This window comes from Sinohyriopsis cumingii, chromosome 19 (assembly GCF_028554795.1).
Source record: "Sinohyriopsis cumingii isolate HCF-2022 chromosome 19, ASM2855479v2, whole genome shotgun sequence".
NCBI lineage: Eukaryota > Metazoa > Mollusca > Bivalvia > Unionida > Unionidae > Sinohyriopsis > Sinohyriopsis cumingii.
In genome coordinates, this window is record NC_142979.1 from 48,016,292 (window position 1) to 48,032,323 (window position 16,032).

At 32.5% G+C, this 16,032-nt stretch overlaps 1 protein-coding gene across 1 annotated transcript in view; it reads right to left on the reverse strand.

Annotated features, from left to right (window-relative positions):
* Positions 1–16,032, reverse strand: part of LOC149775655 (protein mono-ADP-ribosyltransferase PARP4-like) — a 126,873-nt gene that overhangs the window by 48,799 nt on the left and 62,042 nt on the right. The window contains exons 18-23 of the mRNA XM_089943841.1: positions 15,600–15,722; positions 12,178–12,312; positions 10,550–10,669; positions 9,503–9,643; positions 2,570–2,757; positions 875–974 (exon numbers count right to left, since the gene is read on the reverse strand). Of these exons, the coding sequence (XP_089799967.1) occupies positions 875–974; positions 2,570–2,757; positions 9,503–9,643; positions 10,550–10,669; positions 12,178–12,312; positions 15,600–15,722 (807 nt within the window). The remainder of the gene's footprint in view (positions 1–874; positions 975–2,569; positions 2,758–9,502; positions 9,644–10,549; positions 10,670–12,177; positions 12,313–15,599; positions 15,723–16,032) is intronic.

Below are 16,032 nucleotides of genomic sequence, written 5' to 3' on the forward strand. Positions count from 1 at the left end.
AGGGGTAGCACTGGCAGCAAGACTGATGTTGTCTGCATCCTTGATTACATGCTTAAATGTTAGATACAAACAGAAAAAAAATATCAAGGTTTTTCTATTCATAAAAGAAACACCTTGATTTTTGTATTACTGAACATTAAACATTGTACTATTTATATTATTACATACCATAAGTCACAATGGTACAGCACCTAGTAATTTCCTATAGCTACCATATTCATCCAATGATAAGCCCATGCTCAATTAAAAGACCACCCACATTTATTTTTCAAATGTTTGGCAAATATTTCCAAAGGATATTTTTTCTGATAATAAGCCTACCTCCTGACAAATTTATTTGTCTGGTTCACCCAACCTTCAATTTCTTCTTGACAAATTTATTATTCAGGTATAATGATAAACAGAAGAAAAAAATCCATGTTCATTTAATATAGAATTTATGAAACTCAGTAAATAATACAACATCTCACTCTCAGCAAGCAATTCATTCATATTTTTATCTTTTGTTTACTAATGAGATTTTCATACATCTCATTTTAATCTGCCAAGCTGATTTGGTGCTGGCATTATAATACTTATATCTGTCTCTCACCTCCCCTGCCAAGTTAATTTGGTGTTGGCATTATAACAATCATATCTCTTGCCTTCCTTTGTGGTGCTGATTTTGAGCTGGCATTATAATTTTCATATGTCTCTGAGCTTCCTTTGCCAAGTTAATTTGGTGCTGGCATTATAATACTTATATGAATATATATATTCCCTCACCTTTCCTTGCTGAACTTATTTGGTGCTGGTGTTATAATACCCAAACGTTTTCACACCAACATTTGCCAAGCTGATTTGGTGTTGGCATTTGATTACTCATATCTCTCACCTTCCTTTGCCAAGCTGACTTGGTGTTGGCATTATAATACTCATATGTTCCCCCTCCTAGACTCGCAAAACATCTCATCTGGTGGTGGTTGACTATTGGGCTGCAGGAAGAAATAAATTCTTGCAATTGTTTATTTATATGGCAAGTCTCCATGGTAAAAAATAGCAAAAATGTTTCAAATATTGTAAACTGCAATGCTTTTGCGTGATGTCTTTAAATTGTCTATATCTTTATGATTTATGTCTACATCTGATTGATCTATGTCTATATCTTTATGATTTATGTCTACATCTGATTGATCTATGTCTATATCTTTATGATTTATGTCTACATCTGATTGATCTATGTCTATATCTTTATGATTTATGTCTACATCTGATTGATCTATGTCTATATCTTTATGATTTATGTCTACATCTGATTGATCTATGTCTATATCTTTATGATTTATGTCTACATCTGATTGATCTATGTCTATATCTTTATGATTTATGTCTACATCTGATTGATCTATGTCTATATCTTTATGATTTATGTCTACATCTAACTGATCTATGTCTATATCTTTATGATTTATGTCTACATCTAATTGATCTATTTCCTGTTGCTTATGTAACTGCTTAATCATAGTTATGCATGGCACCCACTACCAACCTACATAAAAATATGTCCACCAATAAGGTTTGAGATATATATTGATAAAGCTAAGTCTACAAGTGCATGATCTATATCTGCATGATCTATGTCTTCATATCTATGCATACATATGCATGACTTATATCTACATTCCTATGCCTACATATGCATGATCTATGTCTACATATATATACCTATATATGCATGATCTATGTCTATATACCACCTATGCCTACATAATCATGATCCGTGTCTACATATGCATAACATATACATCATCTATGTTAACACATGCATATGTCTACACACCTATGTCTATCTATAAATGATCTATGTCTACATACCTATGCTTACGTATCCATCATCTATGTCTATATACCTATGCCTACATATGCACAATCAATGTCCACATACCTATGCATGATCTATGTTTATATTTACTAGATATTTTAGGCATGTAACTGCGGCTAAAAAGAAAACTTTGGTCTTGTTTATTTCTGCTTCACCAATAGCCTATTTCAGTCAATACATCAACAATTTAAAATTATATGTCTATATATGTCAAATAGTTTTCAATGATCCAACATAAATAAGTTGCCAATCCACCATATGACTGAAATATCTGTGTTTTTAGATTAAAAAAGATCATTTGGTTCTTAAAGAGATGCAACCAGCAATGTCATTCAACAGATATATAGAATCAGCTGATAAAATTTAACTAGAAATATATTTGGCCAAACATATTATGTCAAACAGAGGTCAAATTTAAAGAGAGTGAAATATTTATCTCAAAATCAAATTTTCAAAATGGAAATTGTTTCCACAACAAAGGACAGATTCTTTGCAATGAAAGCATGAGTGATCATAAGAGAAATCAAACCATCTCAACAGAAATCCATTTAGCTGTTCAGTACTGATTGAGCACTGACATACTGGACAGATGGACATATTGATGCATCTATGGAGAGCTATGTTTAGTACTCCATGCACCACCACCAACCCACCCCTTTTCTCTGCACATAATATGGCAGCATTGCAAAAACTGACCAAACTACTGACCCTACTCCCAATGTAAACAGCCTGCTTCGCTTGGCAGCCCTCTCGATAGAGTTCAGGATGAAGCCATCCTGGGTCACATGACCATCCGATATGAGGAAGATGTTCTGATGGCTTTCTGTTGGGCAAAGCAGATGAAAGGACCTTAAGGGAGTAAAGAAATCACTTGATCCATAGATGGCACTCAGGCACTGTAAACAATAAAAAGAATTACAACTGTACAAAAGATCTGAGATAATTTCAAAGGATATAACTGAAATGAATCTATTGTACATAAGATCTGAGATAGTTTTGAAGGAGAAAACTGAAATGAATCTACTGTACCTAAGATCTGAGATATTTTCTAAGGAGATAACTGAAATGAATCTGATGTACATAAGATCCGAGATATTTTCTAAGGAGATAACTGATTCAGAAATAAATCTACTGTAAATAAGATCTGATATATTTTCTAAGGACATAATATAGGAAAATACACAAGTATATGCATTTATTCCCTCTCTCACTCACTCACTCCCTTTCTCTCAAACAAGCCACTATTTATTTTTACCAATATTCAACAACATCAACATCATAACTAAAATAAATTAAAATATTAAAAATATTTGGCTCTCTCTGTGGGAGTTACTCATGGACTTGAATCTGAATGTACAAGACTATGATTCCCAATCAGTGATAGGCTGATCCCAGCATTACAGACTATTCTGGGCTGATCCCAGCTCAAGTGGAATCAGTGCAAGGCTGATCCCAGCTCAAGCAAAATTGGTACAAGGCTGATCCCAGCATTTGAGTGTATTCTGGGCTGATCCCAGATTAAGGTATGCATTGCGCTAAGCTGATCCCAGATTAATAGTGTGTTCTGGTAGGCTGATCCCATCTTCAGGTGAATCTAGGCTAGGCTGATCCCAGCATTATAGTATATTCTGGGCTCATCCCAGCTCAAGTATAATTGGTGCTAGGCTGATTCTGCACTCAAGTGTATTTTGGGCTGATCCTAGCTTCTGTAGACTGTACTAAACTGATCCCAGCTTAAGTAGACTATATGCTAAGCAGATCCCAGCATTCAAGTGTATTCTGGGCTTATCCCAGCTTACCATATGTAGACTATGTGCTAGATTGATCCCAGCATTCAAGTGTATTCTGGGTTTATCTCATATTAACTAAATCTCTGCTACGCTGATCCCTGCACAGAGTGTGTTCTGGGTTTATCCCAGATTAGTGGAATAGAGCTAGGCTGATACCAGCATGAAGAAAATATTCATATTTTTCCTATTTAAAAAAGAAATGTATTAAAGAAGCATGACCTTTACATTATTAGTATAGCTTATGAGTATCCAACTGAGGGAAAATGCCAAATTGAATTTGATATTAAAATATATCAAATGTGAGCACCCAAGGGGATGCCAGTTTGAATGTGACAATCCATTCGGAAGGAATGGTATCCAAAGCACCTGACACTAAATGTTATGTACACAACTGTTCCTGAGCAGAAAGAAGTCTGCTGACACAAATACTGCTCCTGCAATTTTTAAAGTTCAGCAACACTTTCAGTTTCATCAAGACCTTTTCATTTTCATCAGGAATATTTATATTCAACAAGACCTTTTCATGTTCATCAGGAATATTTATATTCAACAAGACCTTTTCATGTTCATCAGGAATATTTATATTCAACAAGACCTTTTCATGTTCATCAGGAATATTTATATTCATCAAGACCTTTTCATGTTCATCAGGAATATTTATATTCATCAAGATCTTTTTTAACGTTCATCGAGAACTTTAATTTTCATCTAGAGAGACCAGAATGCTGCATTTAAAGATCATCAATGCTTTCTTTTTTCATCAAGACATTTTTTATATTCATCGTGAGTTTTAGGCCATCAAGACTTTTTATAGGATGCAAGACTCTTTTATATTCATCACGATTTTGCCATCAAGACTTTTTATAGTATGCAAGACCTTGTTTATATTCATCATGATTTTGCCATCAAGACTTTTTATAGTATGCAAGACCTTATATATATTCATCAAGACATTTTTTATATTCATCATGATTTTGCCATCAAAACATTTTATAGTATGCAAGACATTTTTTATATTCATCATGATTTTGCTATCAAAACATTTTATAGTATGCAAGACCTTATTTATATTCATCATGACCATTTAATTGTCAATAAGAGCTTTTCATTTTAATTTAGACTTTTCATATTTATCAAAACTGTTTTATATTCATCAAGAGTTTTCTTTATGTTCATCACAAGTTTTTCTGTATTCAATTGGACCAACTTTATGTCCTCAAAAAACTTTTAAAATTTCTTTTTATATTTTTCAAGACTCTTTTAAAGTTCACCAAGACTTTTTTATATTCAGCAATATCTTTACTGTGTTTATCAAGATTTTTATAATACTCATCTAGACTTTTTTATATTCAGCAATATCTTTACTGTGTTTATCAAGATTATTATAATACTCATCTAGACTTTTTTTTATACATAACATTTTTAGAAAACTCCCTGAAAGTAAGGGCTAACAGTTTCAAAAGTTGATAATAAAATACAATTGATCTTGTAACTACTAATTTAAATAACACACAATACACAGGTTCAATAGACACTTTATTATACATATAAAATAATCTTTGGCATAATGGGGGCAAGTCCTGTCACACCACACTACACCAGCGTAGCTCTGAATTGTTTGTTCTATAGGAATGACTCAGGAAGAGAGACTTGTGGGAGTTTGTAGGGCTGTGAAGTGTGTCCAACACCTGTATGTGGAGCCGCAAGTGACAGATATGATGTATATAGGAACACTCATAACCGAAACTCAACAAGTCTGATCCTGAGGATGCCATGATAACAAACATCACCCGATACTCCATACATGCACCTTAGGAAGAGGGTATGAAGTATATATGGGCATAATAGTTGAGTACATTTAAGTACTGGCACAAATTTTGGGTTCCAAAGCAAAGCTATGAATGCCTGAAACTTGGCAATAACCCTTTGTTCTATAGGAATACCTCAGGAAGAGAGACTCTGGGGAGTTTGTAGGGTTGTGCAGACTGTCCGACTCCTGTATGTGGAGCCGCAAGCAGCTGATACGAGGTATATGGGGACAAATAACCGAAACTTGATAAGTCGGATCCTGAGGATTGCTATGATAACAAACATCAGCTGATACTGCATACATGCACCACGGAAAACGTGTATGAAGTATATATAGCATAAAAAGTATTCTCAAGTACTGACAAACTGGGCATCAAACAAGTTATGAATGCATGAACTCGGGCAATAAGCCTGAGAACAGAACTGGAACAGTATGCTATGCAGGTAATGCCCCAAAATGAATGACATGGTGGAAGGAGGGGAGGTGGGTGGTTCTTTACGCAGATAATTTTTTTAAGTTAAGTGCAGTGTTGACACTGAAAAGTACACATCTCCACAGGCATCCCAGCTGCTGACTGAATGCCTCATACAACAATGTTTCTTCACATGCTCCAGCTTGGTCGTCTGATTGGTTGTACATGAAAATATCTAAATTTAGTTACTAGCTTATTAACATACTGGCTGCACTGACCTCATGTCTGGCAGAGTAACCATAGTATACAAAGAGTGGCCCAACAAGGGGCCAGATAATGATGCACTGTGTGTTACTCAAACTATATTTAATCAACTAAATTAAAACAATACAGATGCCAAGTGGAAGAATATGATGTATAACATTCTATTTTGACTTTTGAGTTCTCTTTGACTGTGAATTCTGAGTAATATATTATGGCTCTTACAAATATGCTTATGTCACATAAACATTTTAAACAAACTGAATTCCTTCAATAGGAAACGAACTGAATTCCTTCTATGCAAAACAAATTGAATTCCTTCTATAAAAAACTGAATTCCTTCTATATAAAACAAACTGAATTCCTTCTATACAAAACAAACTGAATACTTTCTATGTAAAACAAACTGAATTTCTTCTATACAAAACAAACTGAATACTTTCTATACAAAACAAACTGAATACTTTCTATATAAAACAAACTGAATTTCTTCCATACAAACCAAACTGAATTCCTTCTATACAAAACAAACTGAATACTTTCTATACAAAACAAACTGAATTCCTTCTATATAAAGCTGAATTCTTTCTATACAAAACAAACTGAATACTTTCTATACAAAACAAACTGAATTCCTTCTATATAAAACTGAATTCCTTCTATACAAAACAAACTGAATTCCTTCCATATAAAACTGAATTCTTTCTATACAAAACAAACTGAATACTTTCTATACAAAACAAACTGAATTCCTTCTATATAAAACTGAATTCTTTCTATACAAAACAAACTGAATTCCTTCTATATAAAACTGAATTCTTTCTATACAAAACAAACTGAATTCTTCTATATAAAACTTTATTCTTTCTATACAAAACAAACTGAATTCCTTCTATACAAAACAAACTGAATTCTTCTATATAAAACTGAATTCTTTCTATACAAAACAAACTGAACACTTTCTATACAAAACACACTGAATTCTTCTATATAAAACTGAATTCTTTCTATACAAAACAAACTGAATTCCTTCTATATAAAACTGAATTCTTTCTATACAAAACAAACTGAATTCCTTCTATACAAAACAAACTGAATTCTTCTATATAAAACTGAATTCTTTCTATACAAAACAAACTGAATTCCTTCTATATAAAACTGAATTCTTTCTATACAAAACAAACTGAATTCTTCTATATAAAACTTTATTCTTTCTATACAAAACAAACTGAATTCCTTCTATACAAAACAAACTGAATTCCTTCTATATAATACTTAATTCTTTCTATACAAAACAACCTGAATTCCTTCTATATAAAACTGAATTCTTTCTATACAAAACAAACTGAATTCCTTCTACACAAAACAAACTGAATTTCTTCTATAAGAAACTGAATTCCTTCTATACAAAACAAACTGAATTCCTTCTATACAAAACAAACTGAATTCTTTCTATACAAAACAAACTGAATTCCTTCTATACAAAACAAACTGAATTCCTTTTATACAAAACAAACTGAATTCCTTCTATACAAAACAAACTGAATACTTTCTATACGAAACAAATTGAATTCTTTCTATACAAAACTGAATTCTTTCTATACAAAATAAACTGAATACTTTCTATATGAAACAAATTGAATTCCTTCTATACGAAACAAACTGAATTCTTTCTATATGAAACAAACTGAATTCCCTCTATACAAAACAAACTGAATTCCTTCTATACAAAACAAACTGAATACTTTTTATACAAAACAAATTGAATTCCTTCTATACGAAACAAACTGAATTCCTTCTACATGAAACAAATGGAATTCTTTCTATACAAAACAAACTGAACTGCTTCTATACAAAACAAACTGAATACTTTCTATAAGAAACAAATTGAATTCTTTCTATATGAAAAACACTGAATTCCTTCTTTACGAAACAAACTGTATTCCTTCTATACGAAACAAACTGAATACTTTCTATGCAAAACAAACTTAATTCTTTCTATACAAAACAAACTGAATTCCTTCTATACGAAACAAACTGAATACTTGCAAAACAAACTTAATTCTTTCTATACAAAACAAACTGAATTCCTTCTATATAAAACTGAATTCTTTCTATACAATACAAACTGAATTCCTTCTATACAAAGCAAACTGAATTCTTTCTATACAAAACAAACTGAATTCCTTCTATATGAAACAAACTAAATTCCTTCAATACGAAAATCACTGAATTCCTTCTTACGAAACAAACTGAATTCCTTCTATACAAAACAAATTGAATTTTTTCTATATGAAAAACACTGAATTCATTCTTTATGAAACAAACTGAATTCCTTCTATATGAAAAACACTGAATTCCTTCTTTATGAAACAAACTGAATTCCTTCTATACGAAAAACACTGAATTCCTTCTTTACGAAACAAACTGAACTCCTTCTTTACAAAACAAATTGAATTCTTTCTATACGAAACAATGAATTCCTTCTTTACAAAACAAACTGAATTCCTTCTATATGAAACAAACTGAATACTTTCTATGCAAAACAAACTGAATTCTTTCTGTGCAAAACAAACTTAATTCTTTCTATGCAAAACAAACTTAATTCTTTCTATACAAAGCAAACTGAATTCCTTCTATACGTAACAAACTGAATTCCTTCTATACAAAACAAACTGAATACTTTCTATGCAAAACAAACTGAATTCTTTCTATGCAAAACAAACTGAATACTTTCTATGCAAAACAAACTGAATTCTTTCTATGCAAAACAAACTTAATTCTTTCTATGCAAAACAAACTTAATTCTTTCTATACAAAGCAAACTGAATTCCTTCTATACAAAACAAACTGAATTCCTTCTATATGTAACAAACTGAATTCCTTCTATACAAAGCAAACTGAATTCCTTCTATACAAAACTGAATTCTTTCTATGCAAAACAAACCTAATTCTTTTTATAAGAATATGAAACAAACTGAACTCTTTTGATACAAAACAAACTTAATTCTTTGTATACAAACTTTATTCCTTCCATAAGAAGCAAACTGAATTTTTCTATAGAAAAAACTGAATTCTTTGTATATTAAACAAACAGAAATGTTTCTAGATAAAACAGACTATTTTTTTTCCATATGAAACAAGCTGAATTCTTTCTACATGAAACAAACTGAATTCGTTTTACATGTTATGAGCCTTTTCAAGAAAAACCTTGCAACTTTTTAAATTATTATTTTAAAAATTTCATTTACATACATCCAAATGCAGGACTCTTATAACACATCCAAACAGTCAGATTCTTTCATGAAATAAACTGCTAAGAACAGTTGAAATGTATGATATATGTGATTTCATGTAACAATTCTTACTTTGACATGTTCCTGCGCTCTCTCAAGTGTTGACTTGGATACCTTCTGTGATGCAGAAAACAAGTCTGAGTTTGATGTGCCAAATACAGTTATGTTGAAGTAGTAGGTTGCTGGCAGCTGATGCAATGCAAGTTCAAGCACCTTTAATGAAACAGGCATTTTTTTAATGCAGAAATTCAACTACAAATTTCATATAGCAGGGAATGGCATTGGTGACTTTGTTAACATTGGTATATGTTGACTATGGTGTGTATTTTCAGCTAGACATCATATGGCGTGTATTTTCAGCTAGACATCATGTACTTTATTAGGTCCTGTTTGAAAAAGTGATTTAATAATCAAATTGATATTTATTATGCAATACAAATGATGCAAGGAAGTTATGCAGAAAGAAACAATTGTAATGAAACAATGCAATCATCTACACATAGGAGCTTTGTGTGTGCGTGTGTGTGTGTGTGTGGGTGATCTGAAGACATTGTAGGGGCAGTAGGAGAATGAAAAGAAGGTTTGGTTTGCAACTGGTCTGCTTATTAGGGTTACTGACATGATTTTCTACATGAAATTTGTCTGGTGTTGGTCAAAACGTTTTTAAAAATTTTTTTTGATGCTCTATCCAATCAAGAAAATACATTACGATATTTAACAGACAATCAGTATCATTAGTAAAAATAGTTAGGGGCTTCATGCCAGGATGTTCTCTGTCAAATAAGATCAATATGCATCCATTGTAAGTTGATTTTTACATGTAGCTGTTTCAAGATTTTGTTTGGTTTCATTAACAGAAACAACATTTCAAGGCTGAATTGCATAATTTATTTGTCTTAATGCCAAAATGCCCTCCATTAATTTAAATCAAACTACAGGTACATCTAACAATTTTTTGGTGAAAAAAAGTTTACATTTTACTTTATTAATTATCAATCACAGAAGAAGCCATATTTTAAGAGTGGATCAACATGATGCATAATAGGTCTTGATTGTTTTTGTTATAACAGTTATTAAAATTCAAAACACCAATGTAAGGATGAATGTGGAAAGGCTGACCTTTTTAGCATCTCTTTCAGCATCACCTTTCATAGAATTTGACATGTCAATTAGGAAAAGAATTTCAGTTGACTCCTCCTTCTCACTCTCAAACTCTGGGTAGAAGGTCAACATGCAGGCCTAAAAAAGTAGAAAAATCAACAACAGATCAGAATTAAATGCTTTTGTGTCATATAAACTTGTCAGTCGAGTGGGGAGGGCGCATGACATCATTTCATGAAATATTGCATTTAAATTATTGATGTATTTGTTTCACAAAAGGCCTATCCAACTGCAGTCAGCTTAAACATAGACTTAGCAATTTCAAACTGTGTCAACAGCTTACACATAGAGAGACCAGTTATTGAAAAATGTGTCAATAGATTACAGCTAGAGAGACCAGTTACTGAAAAATGTGTCAACAGATTACAGATAGATAGACCAGTTATTGAACAATGTGTCAACAGCTTAGACAGAGACCAGCTATTGCAAAATGTGTCAACAGCTCACAGATAGAGACCAGTTATTCAAAAATGTATCAACAGCTTACAGATAGAGAGTCTAGTTATTGAATAATGTGTCAACAGCTTAGACAGAGACCAGCTATTGCAAAATGTATCAACAGCTTACAGAGACCAGTTATTGAAAAATATGTCAACAGCTTACAAATAGAGAACAGTTATTGAAAAATGTGTCAACAGCTTAGACAGAGACCAACTATTGCAAAATGTGTCAAAAGCTTACAGATAGAGACCAGTTTTTGACAAACGTGTCAACAGATTTGACAGAGACCAGCTATTGCAAAATGTGACACAGCTTACAGAGACTAGCTGTTGCCAAAATGTGTCATAAGCTGAGACAGAGACTAGCTACTGCAAACTGTATCAGCAGCTAAAATGTGTCAAAGCTGAGACAGAGACCAGATACTGCAAAATGTATCCAATGCTTAGGCAGAAACCAGCTATTGCAAAATGTCTCAACAGCTTAGAGACAATTCAAAATGTGTCAATGTCTTAGTCAGAGACCAGGCAGAGACCACCAAATGCAAAAGTGTCCAAAGCTTTCACAGATACTAGCTATCATTGAAAATTGTGTCAACAGTTAAGAGACAAGCTAATTCAAACTGGTTCAACAGATTAGACAGAGACGAGCTAGAGACCAGCTATTGAAAAATGTGTCCATAGCTTAGATAGAGACTAGCTATTGCAAACTGTATCAACGGTTAAGAGACAAGCTAATTCAAAAGGTGTCAACAGCTCAGACAGAGACAATCTATTGCAAAATGTGTCAAAAGTTTAGATACAGACCTGCTATTGTCTGATTATTAGCCAGACTGGGTCTCACATTGATTGGTCAAGTATGTGCCCGATTGCTTGCTAGACTGGGTCTTGCACCTGTATAGATATGTACCTGGATCCAAAATCCCATCTTTAAATGTCAATATTACTATAGTGACCCCTCAGTATAAATTATCTCAGTACAGCACAGTCCATCATAAAACATGGCTATAAACATGAATCCCATTCTGGGATCTATGTTATTTTTTATATTATACATCTGAAATCAGAGTAATGTAATCCCATTCACAAAATGCTACAAATTCATGGCACCATAAATTGCATTACAGCCAGAGTGTGGTTTGTACTTACCTGTGAATCTTTTTCTGTATGCTCTTCCACCCACATTCTTGGCACATGGATTTCTGCAAGTGAAACCTGAAGTTCAAATCCCTCATCCAGCCTGGAGTTCTTTGGTATTTCTACAACTGCCTTTGTATCTGTTTTCTGACAAAGAATTAATAATTTTATATCTTAATAATTTTACTCAGTGCCTAATTAAATTACTTTATTTTCTATACATTAACCTTAACCAATTTACTGGTGTGATCACTCTCATTTAGTAACTAATACATACCTGCATCTATATAAGGCAAGTCATATATTTAAATGCAATTTGACTATGAAAAGCATTGATGTTAATGGAGTGAATCATAAATATTTATTCAGAAATTTAAGCCAAGATTGATGATTTTATTGTAGATAAAGTAGTAATATCAATTATTAAGAATCACCTTGTTTGCAACAACAGTAATAATTCTTTAATAATCATGAGATCTGAGACTATATAATTTTTTATATAATATAGATTTTGTCTCTTTTTAACTACAATCTGAAAAAAATGTATCCCCCCCCCATACATAATTAGCACGCATTGTCTCTTGCTCATAATAAAAGCTATCAAAGATCCTAATTATATATATTAAACATTTTTACATGTTTTATTGAAACTAGACGACAGTCACTAGAGAGACATAACATGCTCAGCTAATTCAGACAATAAGATGGGATAATTACTTCATTAATATGCACAGATCTAAGAAAATTAACTATTCACAGACTTTACTCCTTATCAAATTCATCCAACATCAGAAATATATTTGCTAGAATGTTAACTAACTCAGCCAGTTTGATGAAGACATCAGTAATATGCGTGGATCTCACACATAATCATAAACACATAAACCAAGAACTTAATGATATAAACCTATTTACCAAGTTTGATCACAATCCTACAAAAAATGCAAACTCTAGAGGGGAAACAAGCTCAGCCAATGAGATGCATGGTCATCTCATAAATACGCATAGGACTTAAAGAAAAAGTATTGCAACATTTTAGTTCATTTACCTTGTTTGATTAAAACCTGGTGTGAAATACAGTCTCTCAGCTAGAAAGAAGCTCTGTCAATAACATGCATGATCTACTCATTAATATGCAAAGATCACACTCATAATAAAACTCATCTGATATTCTGATAGAAGCCAATTGACCTTATGCCAGAAGGTAGATTGCTCCGTCTACCGAACACGTGACTTGACAACCTCTTAACCTCCGACAAACATTCTGTGAAAATGGCGGGCGTGATAACATTAAAAGATATGCCAGACGATATTGGTGAGCAATATTTGCCATATGAAACAACATTGAGACAGAGACAGAAAGCGAGAGCATTTATCCATCGCTTGCACTTCTCTAAGTTACGTTGGTATGCGGAGAACTCGCCCCATGGAGAACTCGCCCCCACGTATCTGGAGAAGTCACCCCAGAGTGGTTGTCTCAGTCGCCCCAATTGGTTGGAGAAGTCATCCCAAAACTTGTCACCCAAATAACCTTTCTATAACAGAATTAAGTAATCTTTTACGTGATTCCTATATAAATTTTTATATATACGCGATCACAAAAGATATATTAACTAAATTAAAGCAATATCATAGTAATATTTATAAGGATGAAATTAAATCTGTATATAATCTAATGAATGACGACAGTATAGTGATTAAAAAGGATGATAAGTCAAACAATATTATTACTGTGAATCAAGATGATTATGCTAAATAAGTTGAACGTCAATTAGAAATTAAATAAAAAATTTCAACATGCATTAATGAGATCGCTAAAAATAATAATTCTGTATGTGAGGAATTTGATACTTTCCCTCTTAACATACGTACACCTCAATTCTACATATTACCCAAAACTTGACCATAATTTATCTTTAAATTTTCCAGGACACCCCATTATATCAGATTGTAATTCATATACTGGAAACTTATCCAAATTTACTGATAGAGTTTTACAACCTTTAATGAAATCACTTCCTTCATACATTAAAGATACAACTACTTTCATTAAAAAGTTGAAGTATATTCCACATCTATCTGATAATTTCAATCCTGGTATCATTATTATGTAACATCACTATATACCAACATTCTGCATGCAGGTGGTATTGAAGCGTGCAAATATTTTCTTGATAACAATCCTAATAATATCACACTATCTATTGAAGATATTTGTAATAATAATGAAAACTTATCTTGGAAAATAAGTATTTTCAATTTAATAATACGAATTACATACAGATAATGGGTATTAATATGGCTCCTATATACTCTTCCCTTTCATGAGTGAATTAGAAAAGGATTTTATTCAAAACAAAAAGTTTAATCCATCTCTTTGGTTCAGATTTTTAGATGACATATTTATGATCTGTAAGCATTTAACTGAAGAATTGAAAAAAATTACTGATATACAATAGACTAGTTGATATCGACAGAAGCAGCTTGTTGGAGGAAAATGGTGGAAGTAAACAGTGCCTGGAGGTGTGTATAATAGCACTCGCTGATTGATCAATCGAGCAGAATGATTCACAACTGGGGATAGGTCAATTTACCAAGTCTGATAAACAACTAATTAGAAATTGAGTCACTAAAGTAATACCAAGCCAATAAATAAAAAATCGCCTCATTAATATGTATGGACCTATTTACCAAGTTTGATCACAATCAGGTATGAAATATTCTCTCTTGAATGATAAGAAGCTCAGCCAATCAGATGCAAGGACACTTTATTAATAGGCATAGATTTCGCTCATAATAAACTCATGGATAACTTGATAATGTAAACTTATTTACCAAGTTTGATAAATATGTGATCTGAAATTGTGTTACAAAAATACTGACAATCTTAGTCAATTAAATGAAATATCACCTCATTAACATTTTGCATGGAGCTCACTCATAACTGTATTCATATGAAGCCTACTTACCAAGTTTGATCAAAAACCAGATCAGAAATACAATCTTTTAAGCGGTAACAAGTCATGCCTATCATACACAAGATCCTGGTCATTATCTTTCTCTGCGAAACTCTGGATGATATAAGCCCATATTCCAAGTTGATCAAAGCTGGATAGGAAACAGCCTCCAGATGGGTAACAAGCAATTGTTGATGAATGGCATAGGAACAGCCTCCAGATGGGTAACAAGCAACTGTTGATGAATGTCATACAGCTGCAGGACCACAGTAAAAGCTCACTTGACCTTAAGGCCAGGTGATCCAAAAACACAAGGACATAAACTGACTATTCTTGCATATCTCGAATGTCAATATTTACTTTGCTTTTTCTACAATCACAGAAAAAATGCTGTTATTTTCTAACTGCTGACAAAATATACTACGAAATATTTCAGAAAAAACTGAATTAAATTTACTTATTTCTATTCTATGCTACCTTGACTTTTAATCTATGAGTTGGTGAGTAGATCTTCCTGATGTCAAAGGGCATCTCAATAGAAACTTGAACTGAGCATTCACATCTTTTGTTGTCCTTTATTTTCACAGAATGAAGGCTTTCCTATAATAAGAATTTTGTACAATATATATTTTTGTATAACCTGCTCTTTCATGGTATGATTCCTCATTCTAACCTAATCTTACCCTTGCCTTAGCCCAACCCAATGCCAAAGTAGGACAATGTCACTTACCTCTGTGATGGGTGAGTAGTATTTCTCCAGATGTTGTCAGTTATCTAGTTCCAATAACTGTACATCCAGCAAGTTTTGAGAAATTGTCATGAGCTAAATTTAAAGACCACATAGTACTGACAGCTATGCAAAAAACAGCAACAACAACATTGTTGTAAAAGAGAAACCTATATCCTGCCT